This window comes from Xiphophorus hellerii, chromosome 20 (genome assembly GCF_003331165.1).
Source record: "Xiphophorus hellerii strain 12219 chromosome 20, Xiphophorus_hellerii-4.1, whole genome shotgun sequence".
In the NCBI taxonomy this organism is placed as follows: domain Eukaryota; kingdom Metazoa; phylum Chordata; class Actinopteri; order Cyprinodontiformes; family Poeciliidae; genus Xiphophorus; species Xiphophorus hellerii.
Window position 1 is genome coordinate 34,617,931 of NC_045691.1, and position 26,399 is coordinate 34,644,329.

Sequence of the window (26,399 nt, forward strand, 5' to 3'; positions counted from 1 at the left end):
CCACATTCGACCCGTTCCAGTTTGCCTACCGCCGAAACCTCTCCACTGAGGACGCCATCTCCTCCGCCCTACACCTGAGCCTGGCTCACCTGGAGGAGAAGAACACTCATGTGCGGATGTTGTTCCTGGACTTCAGCTCAGCGTTCAACATAATCATCCCACATCATCTGGCAGGAAAACTGGGACACCTGGGCTTCAGCACCCCCCTGCGAAACTGGCTGCTAGACTTCCTCACCGACAGACCTCAGTCAGTCCGGATCGGACAACACACCTCCGATGTCATCACCCTCAGCACAGGCTCCCCTCGGGCCGCGTCCTGAGCCCTCTGCTGTTCACTCTGATGACACACGACTGTGCCCCCAGGTTTGCCACCAATCACATCGTGAAGTTCGCGGACGACACAACGGTGGTGGGCCTCATCAGAGACGACAACGACCTGGACTACAGAGAGGAGGTGGAGCAGCTGGTGGACTGGTGCAGAGACAACAGCCTGATCCTGAACATTGACAAGACGAAGGAGATGATCGTCGACTTCAGGAAGAACTGGCCCAGCCACGCTCCACTGCTCATCCACAGCTCGGCTTTGGAGGTGGTCAGCAGCACTAAATTCCTGGGGGTGTACATCACAAACGACCTCACCTGGACTGTGAACACCACGTCTCTGGTCAAGAGGGCACAGAAACGCTTGTATTTCCTGCGGAGGATGAGAAGAGCACACCTGCCCCCGCCCATCCTCAAGACGTTCTACAGAAGCACCATAGAGAGCATTCTCACCAGCTGCCTCTCTGTGTGGTGTGGAGGCTGCAGCGCCTCCGACTGGAAGAACGTGAGAAGAGTGGTGCGGACAGCAGAGAGGATCATCGGGGCCCCCCTTCCCTCCATTCAGGACATTTCATCCCAGCGCTGCGTGTCCCGAGGCCGAAACATCGTCAGTGACCCCTCACATCCCCACCATGGACTGTTCTCCCTGCTGCCCTCTGGAAAGAGGTTCCGCAGCATCCAGTGCAGGTCCACCAGGTTCCGAAACAGCTTTTTCCCACTTGCCATCAGACTGCTGAACTCTTAACTGGACTGCACTCAAAAACTGGTCTCCACTTCATACCTTGCACATATACATAGCTAAATAACTTCTATTTTACTGTCATTCCTGCACTTTATATTTTATACTTATATTTATATTCATATTTTATATTGTATTTTATTTTATTCTGGAGTAACCTCATAACATTGGAACCTCAAAACATTGTCCTGAGCCGTATGCAACGAAATTCGTTCTGTATACACCCTGTGCATGCAAAATGATAATAAAGTCAGTCTAAGTCTAAGTCTAAGCAATGAGTCAGTTATGCCAACCTAACTGTTGCTAGCCTGCTATTGACTTTGGCAACCGTAACATGTGCTGGGCAGTTCGGTGTATTTTGTTCCATCAGCACTAAAATAAGACAACCCACACACCAAGTCATCAGTAGAGGAGGTGTTTAAATCAGCTAATCAACCACTTCTGTGCTCAGGCGAAAATGTATTAATAATCACAATATAGACATCAAGCCTGACAACATAATGTAATGGATTTGATGTTCTGTTTTGGTGTTTTTACAAACTTTTTTGTGTGGGAAAGGTTTGTTTTAGGTGTTGATTCCTCTTCATAGGCTTGAATCTAATCTCTGCTCTACCTGCTCGTTGAGTTGTCTGTCGGTTGCCATGGCAATGGATCAGCATGTAGGGTAATGCCAACAGAGCGAGAAACAGCAGAATAGAAGTGTTTTTGTCTAGTTTTGTTCTTCAACTTTATTGCACCTTTATTGTGGCGTACTGCAGCCGTTGCAATTCCTAAAAGTTAGACAAGTGACAAAAACCAAACTAATTCCCTTCTTTGTTTGTAAATCGTGCCGATATTTATAACAGTCATCAAACTACGGCTCCTACGGCATATTTAAAATAAAACGATTGACCAATATAAGAGAAATTTTCCCCTTCTTGCATCTTGACATAATTAACAGAAACCAAACTGTTTATAGATTTGTATCACAGAGAATTTATGTATCAAACATCAGTTTTCTCAGCTTTATTTTAAGTCGCATTTAATAGATACTGTATATCTGATAATAAAAGATGGCGCTACTAATATTTTTGTGATAGATTTCTGCTCGTCCTGCATTGGGATAGAATGGTTTTCTGGAGTCAATGCATCACATAGCAACTAATAGGCGCTGTCCAATCCAGTAATACATATCAATTAGCAGCAGAATATATACTGTATATATATATATATATATCAGTGATGAGGCAGGTGAGGCACTGCCTCATCTGCCTCATCATGGAAAAATAATATATAATGATAAAATAATTTCTATCGCTATTTTCACCCTGTGGTTTGTACTATAAAGTACCTATTTTTCATTTAGCTTAACCAATTCTGATTATTTTTTCTTCATAATCATTGAATTTTCGCATTTTTCCATTCAAATCCTCGGAAATGCAGCAGGTGAAGCAGCAGCGAGCTGAGCTTCACCTTGGATTGCGCAATCTCTCGCTAACTGCGCTGGCTGCCATTCTATGAGAGCATGCTCCTCCTGTCTGTACGCCGCCAATAAAATGGTTAAAAAACATTTAATGTATGAACTGATTTTCCATAATTTAGCTTATGTATACACAGTGTTTTTTGTCACTAACTGTGTGTAACGTGTTTCGTGTGCGGAGAAGCGATCATAAACGGCAGAGAACAGATTCGAGGTGATGCAGGCGGTTCTCTTGCCTCATAGCAGCTGGCGCTCATGATCCAGATATTGTGACTCCACAACTTCAGAGTAAGAGACAGTAACAGCGAGCTAGCCATACAGTAAGTCAAGTGCAGCGATATATTTATAGTTTTCTCCTCTTACCACAGCAATCACTTAATAATCGCAAAATAAACATTAAGCCTAAAAATATGCTACTGCAACAGACTGAATTTTCACTTCTTTGTGTGAGAAATATCTGAGTGTTTTTTATGTGGCGTTGTTGTCAGTTGGTATAGCAACGAGTCTACGCGTAGCTGTGCTGATACAGAGAGCGAGAAAGACATGGTTTTGATTTGTGCACTGGGAGTACCAGGGTTTTCGACCTCTCCCCTGACTTACCGAAACAGGGTCAAAAGACCTTGAGTCCAAACTGACGACTCTGATGGCTCAAATTAGCATCCCTTCTTCAATTGTAAATATGGCCATTGACAGTCAGGCCAGAAGGTAGGAGTGTGAATAGTCCATGTTGGGGGTGGGTGCGATCTATGATGGTATCTATGATACTCTTCAGTTTAGTTTTGAAGCATACATGAAGTGTTTTTGGAGAGATGTGACCTTTTGCAGCTGATCCATGATGTTGTGCTGCATTATCCAGGTCATTTTGCCAAATGTACATAGAGTTTGCAAAACATACAATCTGTTTCAAGAAATATGCAAAGGTTTTTCTAAAAGAAATTAGTAATGTTTTTCTTTTAAATAAAGCTAAGTGGGTTTAAAATGACAGTTTAGAAATAAACTAACCAAATTAATTGTGTTGATCCACCTCAAAAAAATCATGCAAAAAGTGTAAGCAAAAGAAATCTGGGAGACTTTGCACATGCAAATTTGCATGCAGCCTTTTGTGCTGTGGAGGATAAATAGGTGACTGCTTCACCTATTTAGTTCACAAGAACTAATGGCATTTATTTCAGTCATTATCTTGCGGGGGGTGACCAAGGTTCCATCACTATGTGACAGCTGGTCAGCAAACCTGGCAAACATGATTGACATGGCAGCACTGAATGCACATGTGCTTTATCAGGCATGCATTGGGGTGCAGGAGAGACGGGTGGACTTCCTGGTTGAGCTTGCAAAAGAGTTCGGTAACTCTCATGTGAGTGAGAAGAAGGCACACAAGGAGAAACTGCTTCGGCAAAAACCTTCCACACCCAGCTCAGGCAAAAGGGCGAAGTGTCAGGTCAACCATCGATGCAGGATGCGTGTCCTGAGGCCGAAACATCATCAGTGACCCCTCACACCCCCACCATGGACTGTTCTCCCTGCTGCCCTCTGGAAAGAGGTTCCGCAGCATCCGGTGCAGGTCCACCTGGTTCCGAAACAGCTTTTTCCCACTTGCCACCAGACTGCTGAACTCTTAACTGGACTGCACTCAAAAACTGGTCTCCACTTTATACCTTGCACATGTACAGAGCTAAATAACTTCTATTTTACTGTCAGTCCTGCACTTTATATTTTATATTTAGATTTATATTCATATTTTATACTGTATTTTATTTTACTCACAACATTGGAACCTCAAACATTGTCCTGAGCCGTATGCAACGAAATTTCATTCTGTATACACCCTGTGCATGCAAAATGACAACAAAGTCAGTCTAAGTCCAAGTCTAAGGAACAATTGTGCAACTGTGAGATGCGTTGAGGCCATTACCAGGGTACTTATAAGGTAATGGCCTTATTTACAGAACAAAAGCACCTGCTAGATAAAATCCTTCAGGTCAATCGACCCATCTCTGGGGTCCAAAGGTAGAAATGCCAAATGACCCTTCTCTGGTACTTCCACTGTTAACGGTTTTTCCCCTTGCTGTGGAGCACAGCACGAAATTAATAATATCTATTTCCAAGTGTGATTGAGTTAACGGAATTATTCTACTGCAGCAGCGCTGCTATGGATGATATGTAAAAGAATAGTGTTTCTGCCCTCCAGCATTGTCCGCATGCGAGGAATTTTTTCATGTAAACAATGACATGCAGGGGGTCTATATTTGTAAATATCATTATGATTAAGTCAGTGCCTCACCAGCTATGAACCTCACCGCACGTCACTGATCTATCGATCGATGGATAGATAGATATAGATATGTTTGTAGATCCGCCACCGGTGTAAAGAATTTGTTCTAATAAAGATTAACATTAGTTGATGACATTTGGAGCCCCCGTTAAACACCCATTAATCCAGACGGTACGTATAAAGGTGTGTTTCCATCCGAAGGATCCTGGTCAACATAGGCATCAAAGAAACATAGAGGGTAACTATGAAATGGGACAGTTTAGCCCCAGATCTATTTCTGTCCTTTCATTGATGTATGTCACCTAGCAACTGAGTGTTCTAAACTGATAAAATTGGAGCTCGTAATCTTGCTGATTTTAAAAAAATATTATTGCATATTTAAGCCTTTTTAATTGATTAAATTAATGAAAAACATGCCTACGGCAAATAATAAAAGCCTAGCAACACAACTGCTTTACGTAGTGTGGCGCAATCATGCTTCAAATGCGGCCTTCAAAAGATGTATCCCCTAAATTTGGATGGTGACTATTACGAGTTCGAGACTCGTCATTTATGCTTGAAACCCTGTTGGTACCTCGGGAAGGGTTTAGACTCGTACTTTGAAGTTAGAAAGGAAGTAGTTTCTGCCTTGTTAATTTGGATCAACACAATTTGATCCCATTGCTCGTCGAGCTGCCCAACAGCAGTGAAGAAGTGCCCACCAGTTTGAAATTGTTCATCTGGGGTTCTCCACAGAATAAAGAAAAAACAGTGGACATACAGACGAGATATGAAACCTTCCAAAAATGAACCGTTATCTGATAGTGACTCTAAAGTTTGTATCTGCTTTAGAGCAGATTCTACATTGATTCACTGTTTCTCAAGTTTATTAAGATAAGTCAGAAATGGATTGAATTATTGTTCACTGGTTGTAGAATTTTTAAAAATTGTCAAGGCCGAGTAAACAAAATAATCAGAACTCTTCATTTTCCCCAAAATATTGCTAATCCTTGTCTTATCTCATTCTTGTCAAAGCTATATCGTCTCTTCTTGTGACACATTTTTACCCACTAGTGTCAGGTATCAAAAATTGTTTTCTTTTCACCCTGATTATGTGTAAAAATCCAACTTCCAATCCCTTACAATCAACATGTAAGATTCTTGAAGCCTGCTTTCTTTTCATTTCACATTCATTATTTTCTCCTTTTTCCTCTCTCTGTCTTAAATCATGTTTAATTTGGAAACTGGCCTCCTTAAGCAAATTAGCAATTAGAACAATTTTGCAAGAATATGTATATGTGTCATTAGTTTTCCTGCCAATTAATAGCTGGAGCATGGGGTCAGGCAAGAATTTTCCACTTGACTGCTCCAGTACAGAGGCTTAGCTCTCAGGGCTGCTGCTGCGGCTATCAGAAGGAGAAGGGGAAAAAAGAAAAACATGTTGTACCTTTGGAGCACTTGCCATAATTAGTTTACCTTGTAGCCATTATTTCTTAAATCCCTCTTTCGCCTTGGCTGACCTGACCCATCCCTGCTCGGCGCTGTAACCAAAGACTCTCTTCAAAGTACTGCCTCTGAAGACACTATAGGTTCTTCTTAACAATGGCCATCATGGACCTAATGATGGAGGACGCTAAGGCCCAGTAGTTAATCATCACATCACCTCTGTAAGCACCTCCTAATTAGAGTCCTCACAATACAATTTCAGCTTGTAATTAGCCCAGATTGGCTTCTTCCTCTGGTGTTCTTATTAAGCAATAGGAGAGAATCAGGATGAGTTGTCCAGACTTAAAGGGGCGGTATTATGTAAAATTGACTTTTATTGAGTTTTATGTCATGCTATGTTATTTCCTCATCAAAGACACACCTGCAGGGTTACCTTAATTCTTTCATGCATGTTTGAAAAATCCTTTAATCTCCAAGGCAACCATATAGTTGTGCAAAATGCCTGTGTGGACTTAGCATCACCTTCTAGGACGAAGCTCCTCTTCAGGGCTGCAGTTTCGAAGCCTCAGAGCTTCAGCTTTACAGAGCATCCCTCCCCCGTGCTCCTCCACTCAGCTCCTTTAGACTAACCAGCAACAATTAGCAAAAATCTCAGCAGATTTTTGCTAATTCAGCAGATGTAGCATTATGCAAGCTACAGTACATCTCAGTGCAATTTTGGTCCAAACATTGTTAAAGAGTTAATAGAGGAGCCATGTTGTGCTGACTTCCTGAAGGTGGAGCATCAGAAAGAGAAAGAGACAGAGGCCCAATTTCAAGACGTTAAATTACAAAGTCAAATTTAAGCCATATTTGATATAGGCCTATATAGCATATTTATAGCAACTCAAGGAAACATAGTTACTGTGCTATAAAATGGCATTATGTGGTTGGAAAACACGACTCCCTCTTTACAGCTTTATCAGAATATTTTGTGATACTGCTGTGAAAATGGTAAAAGTGACGATAAGAACAATTTTTTATCAGTCTCACAAATAAAGTGATTATTGTTATTAGACTATACACAGTAACTGCATTAAATCATATCTTTACAGTTATTGATAGAATACTCTCATTAAACAAACAGTGGATAGTAAAACAAGCGATGCAGACATTTCAGACAATTTTGGGGGATTTCAAATATTTGGATATGAGGTGAAGGCAGTGGCGAGAGAACCAAATTTATCACATTAAATGATAAACGATACGATAAAGGCCCGCACCTAAATCAAATTCAATTGAACAATGCTGCTGAAAGGTCAATAATGGTGTTTTAATCTCAAAGGTCTCTGCTTTGTCTGGTTTTCCTTTCCTCAGCTCAACCTCGTGTCCAACGTCACATTGTCCAAGTCAGCACCCGAGGCCTCTCCACCCCTGAGCCTCCCGCAGACCCCCACCACGCCCACAGCGCCCCTCACGCCCCTCTCCCAGACTCACTCCGTCATCACAGCCAACAGCCTCCACAGTGTGGGGCCGATGCGACGACGCTACTCAGAAAAGTACAACATGCCCATCTCCCCAGGTATGGCGGATTTTTGCAAAACAAAGTATCGTTTGCTTTTGCTTTTTTACATTTGTCAAGTTGCAACTTCAAACTTGAATGTTTTTGTTGGGTTTTATGTGAGAAACCAAGAAAAGTTAGCATCAGATTTTGAGGTATAAGGAAAAGGTTAAAAATGTATATAGGGTTAGCTTTAAGGTAGGGTATATAGGGTTTTTTTAACAGGTGAAAATCTCAAAAGTGTGATTCATTTATATTAAGCTTCCTTTACGGTGATGTCGCTCAACAACATCTAGTGCAACTAACTACCATTACAAGTCACCTAATTAGTAAATCTACTTGTGTTAAATTGAGCTAAATAATGGGACAATTAAAGTACATTTATCTAATTCAACCATATTCCGAATGTTCCCATTTATATGTGGTGGAAAGCTAGTCAATGGGGAAAATGGATGGAAATAAATACAGAGTAATACTGAAGAAAAGTGTTACAGCCTGCTGAATACTGCAGACTGATGTGCAGGTTAACCTCTGACTGAACATACAGCCAGAGAATGTCAAATGGTTTAGATCAAAGCACATTCACCTGTTAGAAAAGCCCTAGCCAAAGTAGCGGCAAGTAATATGGACTTATAATTTTATTGCAATATCTTGTGGTACTATTAAGATTCTGTTATTAACTTATAAAGTTTTAAATGGATTAGCTCCCCCTTATCTTCAGGACCTTTTAAAATTTCAGTCTGTGTCCAGAACCCTACGTTCAAATAATCAGCTTCAGTTCCTTGGATCCGACTTAAGAGGAAAGGATATTGGGCTTTTTCTGTTGTTGGTCCTACTTTATGGAACAATCTACGTTTCCAAATTAGATCTGCCCACAGCCTGGATCATTTTAAATCGCTTCTTAAAACTCATTTTTATTCTTTGGCATTTATTTAAAGTAGTGTTTTAATAACTCTGTTTTTATTAATTTGTGTTACTGTCGTTCTTGTACAGCACTTTGGTGCAGTTTTATACCTGCTTTTAAAGTGCTATATAAATAAATTTGATATTGACATTGACAAATTTGACATATTGTGTTACGATGAAGATTAAGTAAATGTGTGGCAAATATTGTTCTTGAAAAACATGAATAGGCTATAGGCTTCTTCAGAACGTCACTTGCTTAAAAAGGTGTTATCTATGTCAATAATCATATTTCTGGTCATATATTAATTTATGCTTTCTTGGAACAGCAGAAAAACTAGCAAAAATAACATCTCTGATCATACTGTCAGTGTTTATTATTAATCATCAATATTTAATTAATTTATAATAAGCGATGACATTTCATTGCCAATTTCACTTATGTTTTTTGTGTGCAATGACAGTAAAATAAGCCTAAGTCTAATTGAAATTTATTATGACAAACTGTCAAAATCCTTGTAAGAATTTTTTTATGATAAGTGATAAATGGTAAATACTCACTCTAATATCAACGTCCAAAACTAAAAATTTGACGTGCAGCTGTGATTGCAGCAATAAATAATTGTACAAAGCATTAAAATTCACTTCTCATATAAAGATTTTAAAAGCCATTTATTGGTTTCCTTCCACCTCATAACTAGGAACTTTTTCATGTGACTGAAAACATGACATTAACGCCAAATAACGCACCAAAACGTCAAAAGTTCAGAGGCAATAAAATACATAAAATTACCTTGTTCTCTTGTGTATTTCACAATGTTTTGATCTTGTTTAATGTGTACAGATATCAGTCAGAACAAGGAGTTTTACATGAATGCAGATGTTAGGCCACCATTCACCTATGCCTCACTAATAAGACAGGTAAGTAGTCCACTTGTTTCTTTCTTAAATAACTGAAATTGTTTACACCCTACATTAGCTCAGTTGAATCCACCCTTTTTTCTCATATTTGAGCACAGTTTAGCCATAACAGAGATATCTGATGACTTACTTTGATTAGGACATTTTAGCCAGGGCAATTGCCACCAAGTGCATTTTATGCAACCTGCTTTAAGATGCCAGTCAATTATCGCCCAACCAAGTAATCTGGGATCTCAGGAATTAATCTGAGCCGTCCATAATTGCCGTCCTGTAATCTGCCTAAGAAATGGTTTTTGCTCGCCCCTTCATGTGCACCCACAAAAGGAAAATGGCAGATTTGTATTCAAAGACTTTTGAAATTAAAAGTTCCTCACACTCCCAATCTGTGTTGTTTGTTTTTCCTCAAAAGGGCATCTCGTACGTGCATTGCTCAACTTTTCTCAAAGTTCTTAATGTTTTTTTAGGTTTGTGGGGGTTTTTTTTGTGAAGCAGGCATAAAGCATAAAATGTTTGTCTTTTTTGCTTGCTCCTCATCCAGGCAATCCTTGAATCTCCGGAAAAGCAGCTAACTCTAAACGAAATCTACAACTGGTTCACGCGAATGTTTGCATATTTTAGGCGCAACGCAGCAACATGGAAGGTAAAACATTTATGTCTTTAATCTTTTTTTGAATGTGAACCAATGAAGGCTAAAGAAAAAGAGTTTACTCAGATTCTAACAGTGCACCACCTATTCCGTCCAGGGGAACCACCCTTTGTACAAATACAAAATCAAATAGAAAAACAACCAGCATGTAGGGGAAAAAAGAGGAAGAAAAAGAAACAGTCGTCTGGTAATGTGTTCCTGGATGTGCTGTCGGTGGGTGGCATTGGCCAAACATGACGCTTCACTGCCAACAAGCCTTGGCTGAGCCCCTTGCACTCTTCTTTAGAAGGTGGCGCTCCTCATTGGCCCCAAACACTCACCGTACCGAGTAGAAAAGCACTGATGAAACACTGAAATATCCCCCCCACCCCACAACCACCTGAGCCAAGACTGATCAGTCACAAGCAGCTTGAACCACACCTCAAACATAAATACATTCTGACACACACAGACCACCCCGCTCCACCCGTGTCCTCCGTCAGCTCACAGTTGCTGACAGCACTTCCATAGGGGCGTGCTGGCGTTATAAACACTGGATTCTTTCCCCACTCTCCTGCTTCTGGAATAACAAAAGGATGATTTATGAACATCTCCTTTCATTATTTATTTTTGCTGAACCTTTAGGTTATGATTGCTCTTCCTGGCACTACGGTAAGGAAACCAAAATGACCCCAACGTGTTCTGGTCAGTAAGAATATTTTGCGTAACATGTTTGGGATTTTAGGTCTAATTGCCGCCAGAATAGGCAGAATTATGGTGGCAGGATTATGCCTATTCCTGCCTATTCCCTGTTGTGCTGTGAAATAAGCAACATATTTTGGAGACTTTGACCTGCCAGTTTCTCTATAAGGTAACAAGATATAAGAACATCATCCAAAACATATCTAATAACCAACCAGCTGGCCATGAACTGTTTTATTACAAAAATGAGGGTGACATCACACTGTGCAAGAGAAAGTGAGCGGTTCCCCATAAAAAACTATTTTTTTCTATTATTTCAAAACAAATTTTAAACTTGCTGAGCATCTTATGATAGTGATTTGCACAGTATGTGCAACTCTCCTGTACTTCACCCAAAACAAAACGGTTGCCGCGCAGTAACGTGGTTGTGGGACATTCGTTATTCGCCCACATCTTTCATACAATAGCACAGACCAACTGGGCCAGACCAGTTTTTAGCCATTTCACAATCTTTGTAGGCATTTTGTGAAGAATTTTACAAATGTATGTAATTCCTCACAATGTCTGAAAAGCATTCCTCCGGATACAAAAACCAGATGATGGAATTGGATTAGTTGAAGCGAAATATCAACATTGTTGTCAGAGCATATGGCTGCATAAAATACAGTAACAAACTTCAGGGTTTCCCCCATAAAACTTGCTAAGCCCAGTGGTCGGGGCGCCGAGGTGTTCCACCAGTGCTACACCGTGTTTTTGTATTAAAAGATGTTAAGTAAGCAGGAAATGTAAAAATGTTACTTGGTGTTACTGGAAGACATCGCCAGTGAATTGCTGTCTAAACCCACAACCAGTCTTAAAAATAACAAATAAAAAAATACAATTAAAATGAATATTAATTGTTTGCGCTTCTGTTTAATCCAAATTATGTCAGCGGCTCCATAAGGCTCCCAGGGCTTGAGGGCCCCATATATGCTAATATTTTAACAGACCAGGGTTTCCTCCAGTGTATTATAAGCCTGGCGCCCCACCATGCTTTACTAGCCCCCTGCCAGGCTAAGCGTTGCTTGTTTTTGTTTTTAGGAAAATAATACTTTTTTTTTAATTCGCGTAATTTTATTTTATTTATTTATTTTATTTTTTGCCAGATTGAAAGCGTCTCTGTTGCTCTGAGCGTTTCACTGGCGGAACAGATTTGTTCCTAAAAGTTATGTTTATAGAAGATAGGTTTATAATTGATGCATTTAAAGCTGGACCAATCACCCCGTGTCGCTTGTGCTGCAGCAGCTGAATGTCTGAAGTTTAACTCAAGTTAACGAACCAGGAAATATTTGATCTCCACGTGGCCGAATGCATTAACTCTGGCTGACTAAGTAGACAAAGCATTTGATAAGGTTTGATGCTTCGTGTAACCGGAAAAATGATAATAAAATAATATAAAACCAGCGTGATGCGTGACTATGAGGAGAGCGCGAAAGCTCCTCACCGGGCTGAACCTGCATGATGAGGTTAGCGCGGGTTCTTTAGTCACTAACACACCGGCCAACCGTACACATAAATAAACTTTATCATCACAAACAGAGCGTGTTGGGATGTAAACGCCCAACATAATCCTTAGTTCACAAAGATTAGTCAAACTCACCTCTCGCTCAAGGTGCACCACAGAAAGCGCGACTACAAGTTATTCCTGCGGTTCACAACCAGAGCTAACGCGGCGGGGTTTAAACTCCTACCTTGATGTGGAGTAGGCTACTCCAAAGAAACATAATTCCACAAAGGAGGTTGATGTAAATATCTGTACAGGTCAGCCTGTGTCCAGTTTGAGTGAAAGTAGGCGCATGCGATCTGAGCTTAGTTAAACTTCAGACATTCAGCTGCTGCAGCGCTGCCAACGGTGTGATTGGTCCAGCTTTAAATGCATAAACTATAAACCTATCTTCTATAAACATAACTTTTAGGAACAAATCTGTTCCACCAGTGAAACGCTCAGAGCAACAGAGACGCTTGCATTCTGGCAAAAAAAATAAATAAATTACGCAATTTTTTTTTTTTTAGATTATTATTTTCCTAAAAATAAAAACAAGCAATGCTTAGCCTGGCGGGGGGCTAGTAAAGCATGGCAGGCAGCCAGGCTTATAATACACTGGAGGAAACCCTGAACTTATTACCAATCACACAACACAACGCATAGAGCTCTGCGCAAATTAGTTCAACTTGGGCCAGTGATGCCTTCCTATAAACAAGATGCTGCAATTTTCATCAATTGCAGCTGATCTCAATACATAAGATGAAGTAGGGAGAGCCTTTAGTCAAGAGCCAAGTTCTGCTAGAGGCTTCTAATGTTCTATCAATTTTTATTATCTTTGGTGTAGTAAGTTGTGGAAAGACTGGCAGTGCTTATATATGTGCGTTTAAGGATCAAGGAAAGATCGGCCAAGCTGATCTTTTCTTGGCTGATCAGTTGGTTTGCTGATTTGAGCAAACCTGGTTTGAAATTAGCTGGTTTGAGCGACCAGCTAATTTCTCACTGCTAATAAGAACTTTAAGGACCACCCTCTACAAGTTTTTGTTTTGTATCTTTATTTTTCTGATATATGTTTGATCAGTTTTCTGTCAAAATGTTTTAATATACTGTTGTATCCCTGTTGTTCTTTTTTTGTTTTCTTTACATCAACCGCAGAATGCAGTCCGGCATAATCTTAGTCTTCACAAGTGTTTTGTGCGAGTAGAAAACGTTAAAGGGGCAGTGTGGACAGTCGACGAAATAGAGTTCCAAAAGAGACGGCCTCAAAAAATCAGTGGGTATGTTTGGCCTCTGTGACTTGTCTCGTCAGATGACTGACAGAATTGGGGGGGAGCTACCGCCGGCCCGCTGCTGCTCAATTTTATTGTTTGTGTGCCATAATGTGCAAAGTCCCTTCTTATTTTGGCGTGCCCACCCTCTCACCTCACCTCATCCTTGCCACTTATGCTTTTGGAAGCCCTTTTGGTGATGCCTCATGACTCAAAATGGCTCATTTTCATTGTGATCCTTTTCCCTTCCTCCTTGTGTCTGTTTGTGTGTTTGTCTTTCATCTCTGCCGCCCTGCATCTGCATCTGGCTGCATCGCTCGCCCTTTCCCCCCTTCTCCCACCACCACCTTCACCCACTTTCCTTCAACTCCATGCTGGCTTGCTTTCCCAGGGTGCCATTCGCACCAACCTTTCCCTGCATAAGTGTTTTGTGCGAGTAGAGGATGAGTTTGGGTCCTTTTGGACCGTTGACGACAAGGAGTTTAAAAGCGGCCGACACTTTCAGCACGGCCGCCCTCGGAAATGCGCCCCCGATGAGAACTTTGAGGAGCTGCTTGTACAGTAAGCACCCCCCACCCTGGTGCCTTCCCACCCTGCATGCTTTCCTCCCTCTTTCTCAATATTGCTATCATGCTTTTTGTGTTGAGCTCATCAGCCATCGTGCTTTCACAAGCCCTCATCTTCCTTCCCATGAAAAGCTAAACTTTGAAAAGCAGTAGTGTGGCATTGTAAAGTGATTGAACATCTCAGAACTATAGCCTTGATATCCACATTACTACATCAGTAAATGTGTTTAGTTTAAAGTGCATCGATTTCTCTTTATGAAACAAGATCCTGTATGCTAGGTGAGACATGAGTCTGCGGGTCATAACTTAATTTTTCTTTGTTCACAGAAGTCCGGCCCTAGTGAAGAACATTCAGACCAGCCTGGGCTATGGTCCAACTCTCTCTGCTGCCTTCCAGGTAAAAATAATAAGTGACTTCATCTCATGCTGCTTCAAAACTTCAAAAATGGAGAGAAAGAAGTCTTCCTCTGTCTTGTCCACACAAGCTTTGTGTTTTAGGTTTCCAAGAGTGATGAGCAGCTGTGAAATCGTTGACAACCATCTTCCATTTCACATTTTACGCTTTTTTCTTTTGTTGTGTTTTTTTTTTTATCTCCAGGCTTCAATGGCAGAAAACAACATACCTCTATACACTACTGCATCCATTGGAAGTCCCACACTCAACTCCCTGGCCAACGCCATCCGCGAGGAGATGAATGGAGCGATGGACCATGAAAACAGCAACGGGAGTGACAGCAGCCCGGGACGCTCGCCCCTGCCAGCTATGTGAGTGACATGCACTTTTTTTGTTTTTTTTTTACTAGCAGAACAAATCCAGGTGTGACGAAAGAAAAAATGAAATCTAGCTGCATTGAAAAAGTCTTTAATGTTTTTCACATTTAGTTACAACATCTGATAGTGTATTTTTTATTCGGGTTATATATGGGAAAAATACTGAAAAGTTTAGCATTTTTCTTCAGCCCTCTTTACACTGGTATCCACAAGTAAAGTCCAGTGCAATACATCATCCAAAAATGGAAAGAGTGCAACACAAATACAGACTAGGTTTAGATATGGCTTAAAAATAAAATCTCTGCCTTTTTTCATACTAATTATACTTTTTGAAAAATATTTTCAAAAAATGGCTTTCATTTTAATCATCCCTTCTATGAGTTATACAATTTAGAATTAGTGTCAGCCTATGAACATTTTTGTTAAATTACTAGAATATAATCATCCAGTAGTGCTTCTCAATCCTGCACTGCTTTTTCTCTGTATGTCACATAAAATCATAATAAAATACAATAAAGTTTGTATATGTAACATGGCAAAATGTGAAGTAGTCAGAGCGCATGTGAATATTTTTGGAAGGCACTGTAGGTAAAACACTTTTATTGTCCATGCAGAGTTCTCTAAATAATCCTGATCTGTGGCAATAGATCAGACAGAAAGCGCACCGTCAGAGTGCCAATAAATTTAAGGGAGAGGATTTGTATTAGTGGTGTGTGTCGGGTCACGGCCAGCACTGTGGTGGCAGGCCTCCCAGCAGAAAAAGGAAACTCCACCTTTTCATAGCTAGAACAGCCAGGAAGAGAAGACAGGACGCCCCCACACCCTCTGTTATTCTAACAGCAAGTTATGAACTTTGCTTCATGCATCCCGCTGACTGTCAGAGACTCAACCACATCATCAGCCCAGTTTGTTCAAAAATTTACAAAATCTGAGAATGTACAGTGACGAAGCGGCCTGGCCTCCGACGCAGCACAGACGAACCTGAGCTGTGTTGCGTCCAGAAACACCTCTGAAAAAAAAAAAAAAACACAAAAGACAGCTACCAAGATTGTCTTGTAGGAAAAGCTGCGGTGGGCCTGGAAACCACAGCTCCCCCATTTGCTTGTTGCATAGGAGTTACTGCTAAGTTGCTTCAAGCCTAAAATAACAACCCACACGCTGCATCGTTTCCAGATGTGGGGGTGGAGGGGCGGACCACCGATGAGCAGCACGGGTAGACTGAGGGATGAAATGTAAGAGCTCAGGGGGGAAAATTCTGCCTGAAAACAAAAAAAAAGAGATAGAGATAGGTACAGTAATAAGCTCATGGCCAAATGGGGGAAAGTGCCAACCTTAATCACTATGAACACAGCTCTGAGCATAGCTGTGAAACAGGAAAGGCAGAGACAGGATGGGTGTGCTGGCCTGAAGGCAGCCTGCTCTGCATCTGCCCCTCTGCTGCTATGCTATGTTTAGGCTGATACAGCCTTTAGAAGCTCACAACCTTTCTCTATGAAGAAATTAACTTTCTGTTATGGATTGGGATTGGGAAAAGAATGAAAAGAAATTAAAGTGCTTGCAAAGGAAAGTAATGTGGAAGGAAAATGATTTGCGTTTTTTATAAATAACATCTGATGCTGTCAGTTGTGATACAGCAAGGTTGGTTCTCATCTGCTCTGCAGCAATAGGACCCAGAAACAAACTTGTTGAAGCAACATTCTGTTTATATACTTCAACAATTTGGAACAAACTGTAAAAATGACAAAAACACTGAGTTCCTTTAAATCAAGGCTAAAACCCCACCTGTTTAGAGGTTACTATATTATGCTTTTGCACTGTAAGCCTTATTGCTGAAATGTTCTATACAATTCAATTCAAAACTATTTTATTGATCCCATAGAAGAATTAAATAATACAAAATAAACTTGACTCGACTTGACAAAGGTAATTTGGGCCAGTTTTTTGACCAATATTTGAAGTGGTATGTGGGGTGGAAATTAGTTGAGAAAAGACACTGTGATGGCAGCGTCATGCTGTGGAAGGGTTTGTCTCTAGCAGAGACATAAAGGCAGGTCAGAGATGATACAAAGATGGTAGGAGCTAAATACAGGACACGTTTGAAACTTGGAAAGTTGTTAGTGAATGCATTGATTTAAAAGAACTTAGTGTTTTGGCAGTTTTGTAGTTTTCTTGAAGTTTGTTCCAGATTTGTGGAGCATGGAAACTGAATGCTGCTTCTCCATGTTTGGTTCCGGTTCTGGGGAATGCAGAGTATTAGGCACCACTTTGTGTTAGTTTCCAGCATGAAAGTTTGCAACTGAGTGACAAAGTATTGAAAAGGTTAAGGTGTACAAATAATTTCATATGACACAGTCTGCTGTAAACAAGATCCAATAAACAGGGAAAATATTTCTCTTCATGTCTTTGACTCACTTTACCTTGAACAACTCCAGTTAATCTGCACCATGTGTTTTTGTTGTGTACCTATGGGGCCGTTTCAAAGTGTTGCAGGTTCCACACTTCTAAACAACTGGCTAAAAAAAAGAAACTATCCAGAGAAAGCTAATTATGAGTAAAGTGTAGACTCAGCACGCAGTTCAATAGAATAATAATAACAATTTCATGTCTGCCCCGCAGCTAACAGTCAGACCCGAGGCTACGGCACTTGTGGAGTTACTTTGATGTGAAAATGATAGAAAAGCTGACTTTACTTTTTGCCCTCCTTTTCATAATTTAACACCAAAATATGGCAGCTCATTTGCATATGAGTGCCTCCATCACAATAGTCTCAAATCAACACAAGGCATCCTGGTGTGAAAACAAACATTTTTAAAAATGAGAATCAAATATGGGCTTTTGTGAAGAGCGAGGTGCCAGTTGTCCCTTGTTGCTGTAGTAAATGAGCCCGGCACTTCATCCTGACACCGCTCAGCCTCCTCTGTTAGCATCTTGGCACCACAGGCCTCAAGCCAGTCCCCTGCAGCTGCTCATATTTTTTTTTTCTTTCTCTCTCTGCCACCACCAGGCCTCCTCTTCCCCCTGCGCTTTATTCCTGCTCTGTTTCTGTAATGAGAAATTTGGCAGATCTCATCTCTTCAGTGTCTCTTTTTCCTAGGCGACGACAACGATAAGGTAGAGGGAGGCGGTTCGTGCTTTTTGCCTTGTTTACAAGTGACAGCGTTATTATTCTCATAAAGGCTCTGTTTCTTATCACCATGTTGTGCGGCGTACTCGTGCGCCTTTTCTTTCCCCCTCATCCTGCCTTTATTGACACGCTGTTGAAAATATGCATTAATTCCGGAGTTTAAAGCATGTACGCCAGTGTCTGGTTGCTGTATTTTTGCTTGAAGTTGATTAATGATAGAAGCCTGGCTCGGGGTTGTCCTCCTGAGACCCGCCTTGCAGGTTGTGCATTTTAACGAACAGGAAGGAGGAGGTGGAAGGGGTAGGGCCAACACACAGTGTGCAGCTGATCCTCCACCACCAGGAGGCTGACAACGGCAGAGTCCATTTGCCACCCACTCTGCTCGCATCGCGTTGTTAATCCTCCTCATTTATCAATTCGTAAGTGAATACTCTGTTGTCGCTTGCCATGGAAGTGGAAAACAAAAAGCCTGCAGCTTTTTTTGCTGGGGATTGGAATACCTCAAAAGAAAGCTTGAAATTATCATCAGTTCCAGCAAACCTCCTCCCCAGTGTCCTCCCACCTCTTTTCCACAAAAGCCACACATTTGTTTTTGTTCCCCTGCCTCTTCGTCTATATAGAGAATCAACACAGGTATCACTTAGACCCGGTGTCAGCATTATAAATATTCCCGCTTTCAAAAGCGTACACTTGTCGGGACTTAAATTTCTATTTTTTTTCATGGTGATTTTAGAATATTCTGGGCTTTTAATTTCAAACTATTATTCTTTAAGCACAATACTGGAATTGGCCTTTAGTTTCCAGAGTTTAGAACAGGAAATTTTCTAAGTGTAATTTTGGGAGATCAGCCAATACTTGCGTGAGAAACCGATCTACCTCCCCAAAGATCTGAAAATCTGCTACTTTCTGCCCCCAACCACCAGCTCATATCTGGTCACAGTGAAGTCACTCCTCCAGTTACTTTCTCACTACATTTAGAGACTTTTTACACCAAAAAATAGGTATTGGCATACAGGCAAAAACCATATCGAGCAGTTGAGGCTTTTTAAAGATAGACAATCGGACAGAAAACTGCAAGCAGTGCACCCCTAGCCATTTCACAGGTTTTTTGGACGGGCTGCATTGAAATGAAATTCCGTTGTGCTTTTGCACAATGACAATGAAGGCATTCTGATTATTATCCCCTGGGCTAAAATACATTTGAAATCATATATTTACATAGTCTATAAAAAGACAAAACACTTTTTTGACATTAAATCAGGCTAACCTTTTTCCTGTTTTATGGGAAAAGAAATAATTACCAGAATTATTTCTATTTGCTAAATGCCAAAAATAACCCACGCCTCTTCCCTGAATGCATTCACTTTTTTATTTTTATTTGGTAAATGCCTGAGTGGCCTTTCAGCCTAACACGTACGGTTCTCAGTCCACCTAATATTGAGAATCTCTAGCAAAGATGCATCAGTCAGCATCTTCACAAAGTATTTTGCTTTTCTGTGACATGAAGAACCCATCTCTTTCATGAAAGGTCAAATAAAGGTTGTAAAATACTAGACTACATGCAGATTTTTTAGTTTGTGAACATGGCTACATAAAAATACAAAAGTGGCCATTATATTCATTGTTTCCATTGGATTAGTGAAGTTCTTTATGCTAATTTCTGGTCCGGCATATTCCATATAGCATTTCTCACTGGGCCTCCCAATGAGGTGTCATACTAATGCAGCGACAAATGTGATGTACTAGTATTTCTCGTGATTGTCAAAAGCAGTGATGTTTTTTTGTCACCCAGTCAATGGACTGTGTTGTGTGACATAAGTAGCTCCATTCTAACCGTATCGTACCATTGTGGAATGGTACCCATACCAGCCCAGGAACTGCACAGTACGGGTCAGTTTTATTTCCACTTTTACAATGGAAGTAGACAAAATAGCATAACAAAGCGTCTGTGGAAAAGAAGGCATTAGTCCTTGGTTAGGTGTTAAATGTAAGTCTAGTTCAATCTGAATTTAAAGTTTTCTAGTGTTCCCAAATTAAATCAAATGGCCCTCATAAAATCAGTTAAAATACTGATGGGTAAAATGTGACATGGTAAATCAAAGATAAGTTGTTATTTCAACAAGAAATCAATGTTAAAACGAATCCATTTTTGTCCTTTTACAAAGCAAAAGTGTTTCTTACTTACCTTGGAAATGTTTCTAACAAATTCTAAACTCAATACGGCATAATAACCATTAGACTGTGTGTCAGACACTAACCACTTTCACTACTCTCCTCCTACCTCTCCGGTAGGCATCACATCAGCGTTAAGGAGGAACCACTGGACCCTGAAGACCACGACGGACCCCTCTCCCTGGTCACAACCGCCAATCACAGTCCGGACTTCGACCACCACAGAGATTACGATGATGACGTGGGCCATAACGACATGCTGTAAGGCCAGGGACGGATGCGGACCTTCTGGAAGACGGAAATGCTGGACTTCAGTCTCTCAAGTGTCTCTCCAAGCAGACTGACGTTTTAGTGCCATTACAAAACATAGCAAGAAAGTAAAAATGTGGGAAAAATGGAGGGGGGGGTCTTTTGAGTTCAGATTGCTTTCTACCTTTTGACTTCAGTAACCTCTTAAAAAGTGAAGACAAACGTTGTGGATGGATCGGCTTGGTACCGGGGAGGGGGCGGGGACGAAAGTGTTTGAGGTCAAACCCTCGCTGGGCAGCCATGACGGACTGCACTCAGCGGACTGTGAGAGGGTCTCTTTACTCCCCTCCTCCCAACACCACACTCTGCCACCCTACTCTCAGAAACACATGTGACCATAAACTGAAGAGAGAGAAATAAAGACAAGACATTTATTTTCACGGTGTATGGGCGTGTGTGTGTGTGGGCGTGCACCCACGCGTGCGTGTGTATTTGTGTGTGTGAAGGAGAGCGAATGAGTTCATTGTCACTGCCTTCATCATGTTTAATTCCATCAAAAATGGGAGGGACCTTTTTCTTTCTTTGGGAGGTGGGAGGGTCCTTTGTTGGTTTTAAGAGGAAGGGTTCTAAAATGTCAATTTATTCAATGCTGTTTCACATATTGCATCTTTATTTGTGATTATTTTTTGAAACTGATCAGACCTCATGCCCGTGCTGTGGAGATTCTGTGCGGTCGCCACTTGATGATGAATGTTTTTAATTTCTTCTCATGCTGTTCTTTAAAAAAAGAAAAAATCTACACACATTAAGCAGAATGGTAGATACCAAGTAGTATTTTTCTGTCATTTATTCCAGTTTCTTTCCAAACAACATAAAAAAAAGAAAAGAACAGAAGAAGAAAAGCTGCCCTCCTCTGCGTCTCTGTCCCTCCTGCTTGTGAAGTCCATCAGCAATGCACTACTCGTAATGAAGGCTCTCTCCATGCTTCAATGAAGTTTAATTTAAGATGCGAATGAATGACAGAGAAATCATGCAGGTTATGATTTATCCTTATGAAATTATTCTTTAAAACTGCCCCTCATAGCACATTGTGCTGAGCTGCAACACAATTTTTGATCACTTACAAGGTGTCTTTTTTTCTTTTTCTCTTCTTTTTAAGCCAAATGAAAATGATGAAAATGTCAGGTGTGCACTGGCAAAGATAATGATATAGACCAACTAATTGTGATTTCTGAACACAGCCACTGTTGTTAATCAAATGCATCTGCTTCCCCCTGTGCAAGTGTTTCACGCGCCTGTTTCCCATTGTTTTTACATATCACGTGCACGACTAGTCTCGAGCGTTAATAATACGCAACCTCAGATGGAACACGGAGAGTAATGATCCCGGCGTCGGCGAACGTTTCACATTCCAGCATCTGACAGCAAATATAAAGCTGTACACCGATGACTCTCTGTTCAGCCCCCAGAAATGAGAATTAGTGGATTTGTGATGCAGCAAAAATAAATTTCATCCGTGTAAATTAGACATATAGGAGATTGTTAATTTCAAGACTGCAATGAACCACTTTAAATCTTTTATTTATTCTTAGTTTTAGGTTTATTTTGGGTCACCTCTGGCTTTTTTTGTGTCAGTGTGTTTTGATATCTTGTCATGTGACTACCAAAGATAAACTACAAAGTAAATGTTGTGTGTTCCATGTAGGCATGGGCAGGTTGCTGGTTTCAACATATACTGAGGTTTTTAAAAGCAAATTATGTTTCCGTCGTAACATTCAAATGGTGTAAAGTTCTTTTAATGAAATACAGAACAAAGGTGATGTCGCGCAAAAGACAAATTCAGCTATTTGGAAATATTTGATGTTGTAAATATTTTTAGTTTTCCATTTTAAATGACAGGCAAAAAATGTATGACATTAGGCATTTTTTAAGTTCCAGGATATAGTGGTAGCTTCACACCATTATATCTCACACCAGCCCATGCCTCGTTTGATGCAATATCAAATAAGGCCAAATATTCGCCATTCATTCTGCCAGCCTACAAAATCAAAACAAAACACTTCTCAAAGTGGTGTTTTCACTCTTTTTTTATTCTTATTAGTTTAAACCAAAGGGGGTTGATTCAAACAGGAGAGCTGCGGTAACGCTTTGCAGTCCAAAAGTGAATGGGAGGAGCTGGCAGGCTTGACTACATGATGACCAAAACAGAGAAATCTTTTGTCTTTGGAGCCAATTATGTGGGAACAAAAAGTATTTTGGTCCATGGAAAAACAATGTGAACAAATTCATGTGCTTCAGCTGGACCACACCATGATTCTCTTCTTTTATTCTTTCCTGTGTTCGTATCCTTTAAAATGATTGTATATCACTCTCACTTTTTTTTAATTTTGTTTTGGATTTTTTGGTCAAGACTTTATGATTGTGTTTAGTTTTTGTCAACTTACTGCTTTTTATATTAAAAAAACACTCCTGTCAACTAATAAGCTGGGTACAAGGTACTTTTATGGCAGTTATTGCTTTTTGTCCTCATTAACTGAAAAAACCTGAAGAAAGTTGATCTGTGGTTTTCCAGAAGACATATTTAATATCCAGGCAGCTGTGGGATGACCGGGTCGCTTCCAGCCGGGCTGGGATCGTGAGAATGGGGCCGAGCTGATCCACAGAACCTCGGCCTTCGGACTCCAAGTTTGTTTGGTATTTGTAACAACGGGGGGAGGGGTAAAAGGAAGCACTGGTAGATTAGATCACTCTCAGCATGTGTAGCTCAACATTACTAAAGATAACAGCATGAGAAAACAGTTAGGATGCATACCTCGGCTCAAACCTACAGGGAGCGATTAGGTTCGGCGAGAAAAATAAACATTTTACTCAGCCTCGCTTAGCTGTGCGGCTTGCATGTATAGAGAAACGAAGTAAAAAGGACAGAAATCAGAGCTTCTTTTTCTTTGAACTTTTTAAAACCATGACTTAATGTGAAGTACATCACCCAGCTGCGTGTGGCGGTGTCTCCCCTGTCCAGTGATTTTTCCTCTCTGGGCTGATGGCTCTGTTTGAAGGGAGCTCAAAATTCCAGTTTTGCTTTTCTCTCTCTGAGGTCACATTCGTTCGTCTGCTTTTGCATCAAGTACGAAATAGAAAAAAGAAACTGCTGTATGTGTCAGAATAGGAGATTGCTGCAAATGTGTTATGTAGTAATCCTTGCTTTACATCAAAATGAAAGGGGAAAAAAATCCTTGTGGGTGGGAATGGGCCAGATTTTGGATTTTCAAATTGTATATTGTAGAAAAACAGATTTTTTTCTCTGTCACTGACCTGAGCATTTTGTACAGTTTTCCTTCCCTGTTTGTGTTGAGCTGTTTTTTATACTTCCTTTCAACGGTCCAACCACTGCCTTCTGTGGGTCGTATGTTAGAGAAGGCGTGTTTCCGCTCCAAGGCGGAGGTACATTGCATGACTAAACCCAGGGTCACAGAGATTTTGTGGGGAAGGTCATATCATTACTATTAAGGGTGCACTATCTAATGATATTTTCTATGAAATTATTAGAAAAAAAAGTAAGAAAAATATGCAGTGCCAAGGTGTAAAAAATATTAACAACTTTTTTTTTTTTCATGTTTCTTTTTCAGCCCCCACACATCAAATATGTGTTCTCGCTCATGTCGTGTTGATTAAGCAAATTTTTTTTCATTCAATTTCCCTAATCTGGTCATTTCCAGAGTCAAACTCCAAGCACAGCAGGCATGTCACAGGATTTACAAACGCCCTGCTAACAGTCCATCCTCTAAATATCTCTCTCTCACACATGCACACGCACACACACCCCCCTACTAAAAATGTCATCACTTCATCCTTCACCAACATCCAACCTGCCATCATTCCGTCCCCCCACATTTCTCCAGTTCTCACATCACGCTTTTGTTTCTTTTAAGAAAGAGAAGCGCAGGAGCAAGGAGAGGCGGGGTTGTGAGCACTAACCCAGGAACTGTTGTGGTGTTCTCATCCTGCAGAAGGTGTTCAGTTTCTATTCTTGGTTTCTTTTTTTTTTTAGACATTTTGTGTAGTTTTTCTTTTTTTCTTTTCCCCTCTCATATGCTTTTTTTAAACAGAGAAATATGATTATTCATCACTTCCATGAGTCTGTAAACTCATCATTCCTTGTCTGCTGGACGTAGGCCACTTTGTTGTAGTCAGTGGCAATGACTGACGTGAGCATTCTAAACATGCAATAAAATGCTGGTTGTTGAAATTGTGCCTCCTGGTTTGCTTTGGTTGATTTTTAAGTCCTGTTTGAGTCTAATTAATAAGAAGAACTTTTACACTGCCTTCACATTTTAATATGGTATCGCCTTTTCATTCTTAGCTGTTGCCAAACCTGAAGTGTAATTTGTTTCAATTAAATGTTGAAACATTTAGTTGAAATAAAAAAGTTCAATGGTAAAACAATGTTTACTTGAAACAAGCAGTGTGAATACCTTAGCAGCCAGCTTTAATCTATTTGCATTTTGTCACATTTTAAGTAAGGGGCCATAATATTAGGAAAACTGTGATATTATCTATGAATGTTGTATTAAATTACAAAAAATACTGATGTTTTTCTGCTGCATTCCAACACATGAATATGTAATATTATAAAAAATGGACAAATCATAGAAAAGGAGAAAAAGAATGCACTTAGTAGTTTGTTGTACAATGCAGTACAAATATGGGTTAAATTTTGGAAATTAAAATCTCCCAGGTTTGAAGTTAAAAATTAACTGAAAGATTCCATAAGTCAGACAATGAGAATGTTGTAAGTTTCTCACTCTGATCTCAAAGTCCAATATGACCCCCTTCTGAAACTCAACTGAAAAAAAAAACTTTACAAAGCAATTGTTTAACTTGTACTGGCAGCAGCTAGTCCTGTCAATTACCATATCAGCTGGTTCTCAATCTTTGAACTTGAACCCAGAAGAATTAGATTTTTCCCTAAATCTTCAGACTAAGTGGACATAGTACAACGTAGTAAATGTATTTGTAGGTACTTTAAAAATATATTTTTTTAAATAACAGACATAAGGTAACAACAATTTAAAGTTCTGACCATAAAGTCCACTCAGTTCTGTTTTGTTCAAAATTTTTTCCCTTCTATGTAGCTTTGTGTTCGTTGCTTCTCTAAGCCTAAAAGTCCTTAAATTCCATCCATCCATCCATCTTCTTCCGCTTATCCGGGGTTGGGTCGCGGGGGTAGCAGCTTCAGAAGGGAGGCCCAGACTTCCCTCTCCCCGGCCACTTCTTCCAGCTCTTCTGGGGGAATCCCAAGGCATTCCCAGGCCAGCTGAGAGACATAGTCCCTCCAGCGTGTCCTGGGTCTTCCCCAGGGCCTCCTCCCGGTGGGACGTGCCCGGAACACCTCACCAGGGAGGCGTCCAGGAGGCATCCTGACCAGATGCCCGAGCCACCTCAACTGGCTCCTCTCGATGTGAAGGAGCAGTGGCTCTACTCTGAGTCCCTCCCGGATGACTGAGCTTCTCACCCTATCTCTAAGGGAGAGCCCAGACACCCTACGGAGAAAACCCATTTCGGCCGCTTGTATCCGCGATCTCGTTCTTTCGGTCATGAGCCAAAGCTCATGACCATAGATGAGGGTGGGAATGTAGATCGACCGATAAATCGAGAGCTTCGCTTTTTGACTCAGCTCTCTCTTCACTGCGACGGACCGGTACAGCGCCTGCTTGATGGCAGACGCTGCGCCAATCCGCCTGTCGATCTCCCGCTCCCTTCTTCCCCCATTCGTGAACAAGATCCCAAGATACTTAAACTCCTCCACTTGGGGCAGGACAC

General features: G+C 40.8%; 1 protein-coding gene across 9 annotated transcripts in view; it reads left to right on the forward strand.

The window, feature by feature from the left end:
- The window catches only part of foxp1b (forkhead box P1b), a 309,660-nt gene extending 284,833 nt beyond the window's left edge, over positions 1-24,827 (forward strand). For 8 of the 9 annotated variants that reach the window (XM_032548975.1, XM_032548971.1, XM_032548974.1 and 5 more), the window contains 7 exons: positions 7,573-7,777; positions 9,504-9,580; positions 10,119-10,220; positions 13,585-13,706; positions 14,591-14,660; positions 14,862-15,028; positions 20,451-20,595. In XM_032548975.1, the coding sequence (XP_032404866.1) occupies positions 7,573-7,777; positions 9,504-9,580; positions 10,119-10,220; positions 13,585-13,706; positions 14,591-14,660; positions 14,862-15,028; positions 20,451-20,595 (888 nt within the window). Of the gene's footprint in view, positions 1-7,572; positions 7,778-9,503; positions 9,581-10,118; positions 10,221-13,584; positions 13,707-14,590; positions 14,661-14,861; positions 15,029-20,450 lie in introns of all 9 variants that reach the window. The other variant, XM_032548970.1, reaches the window with a different exon arrangement.
- The last annotated feature ends 1,572 nt before the right edge of the window (positions 24,828-26,399 follow it).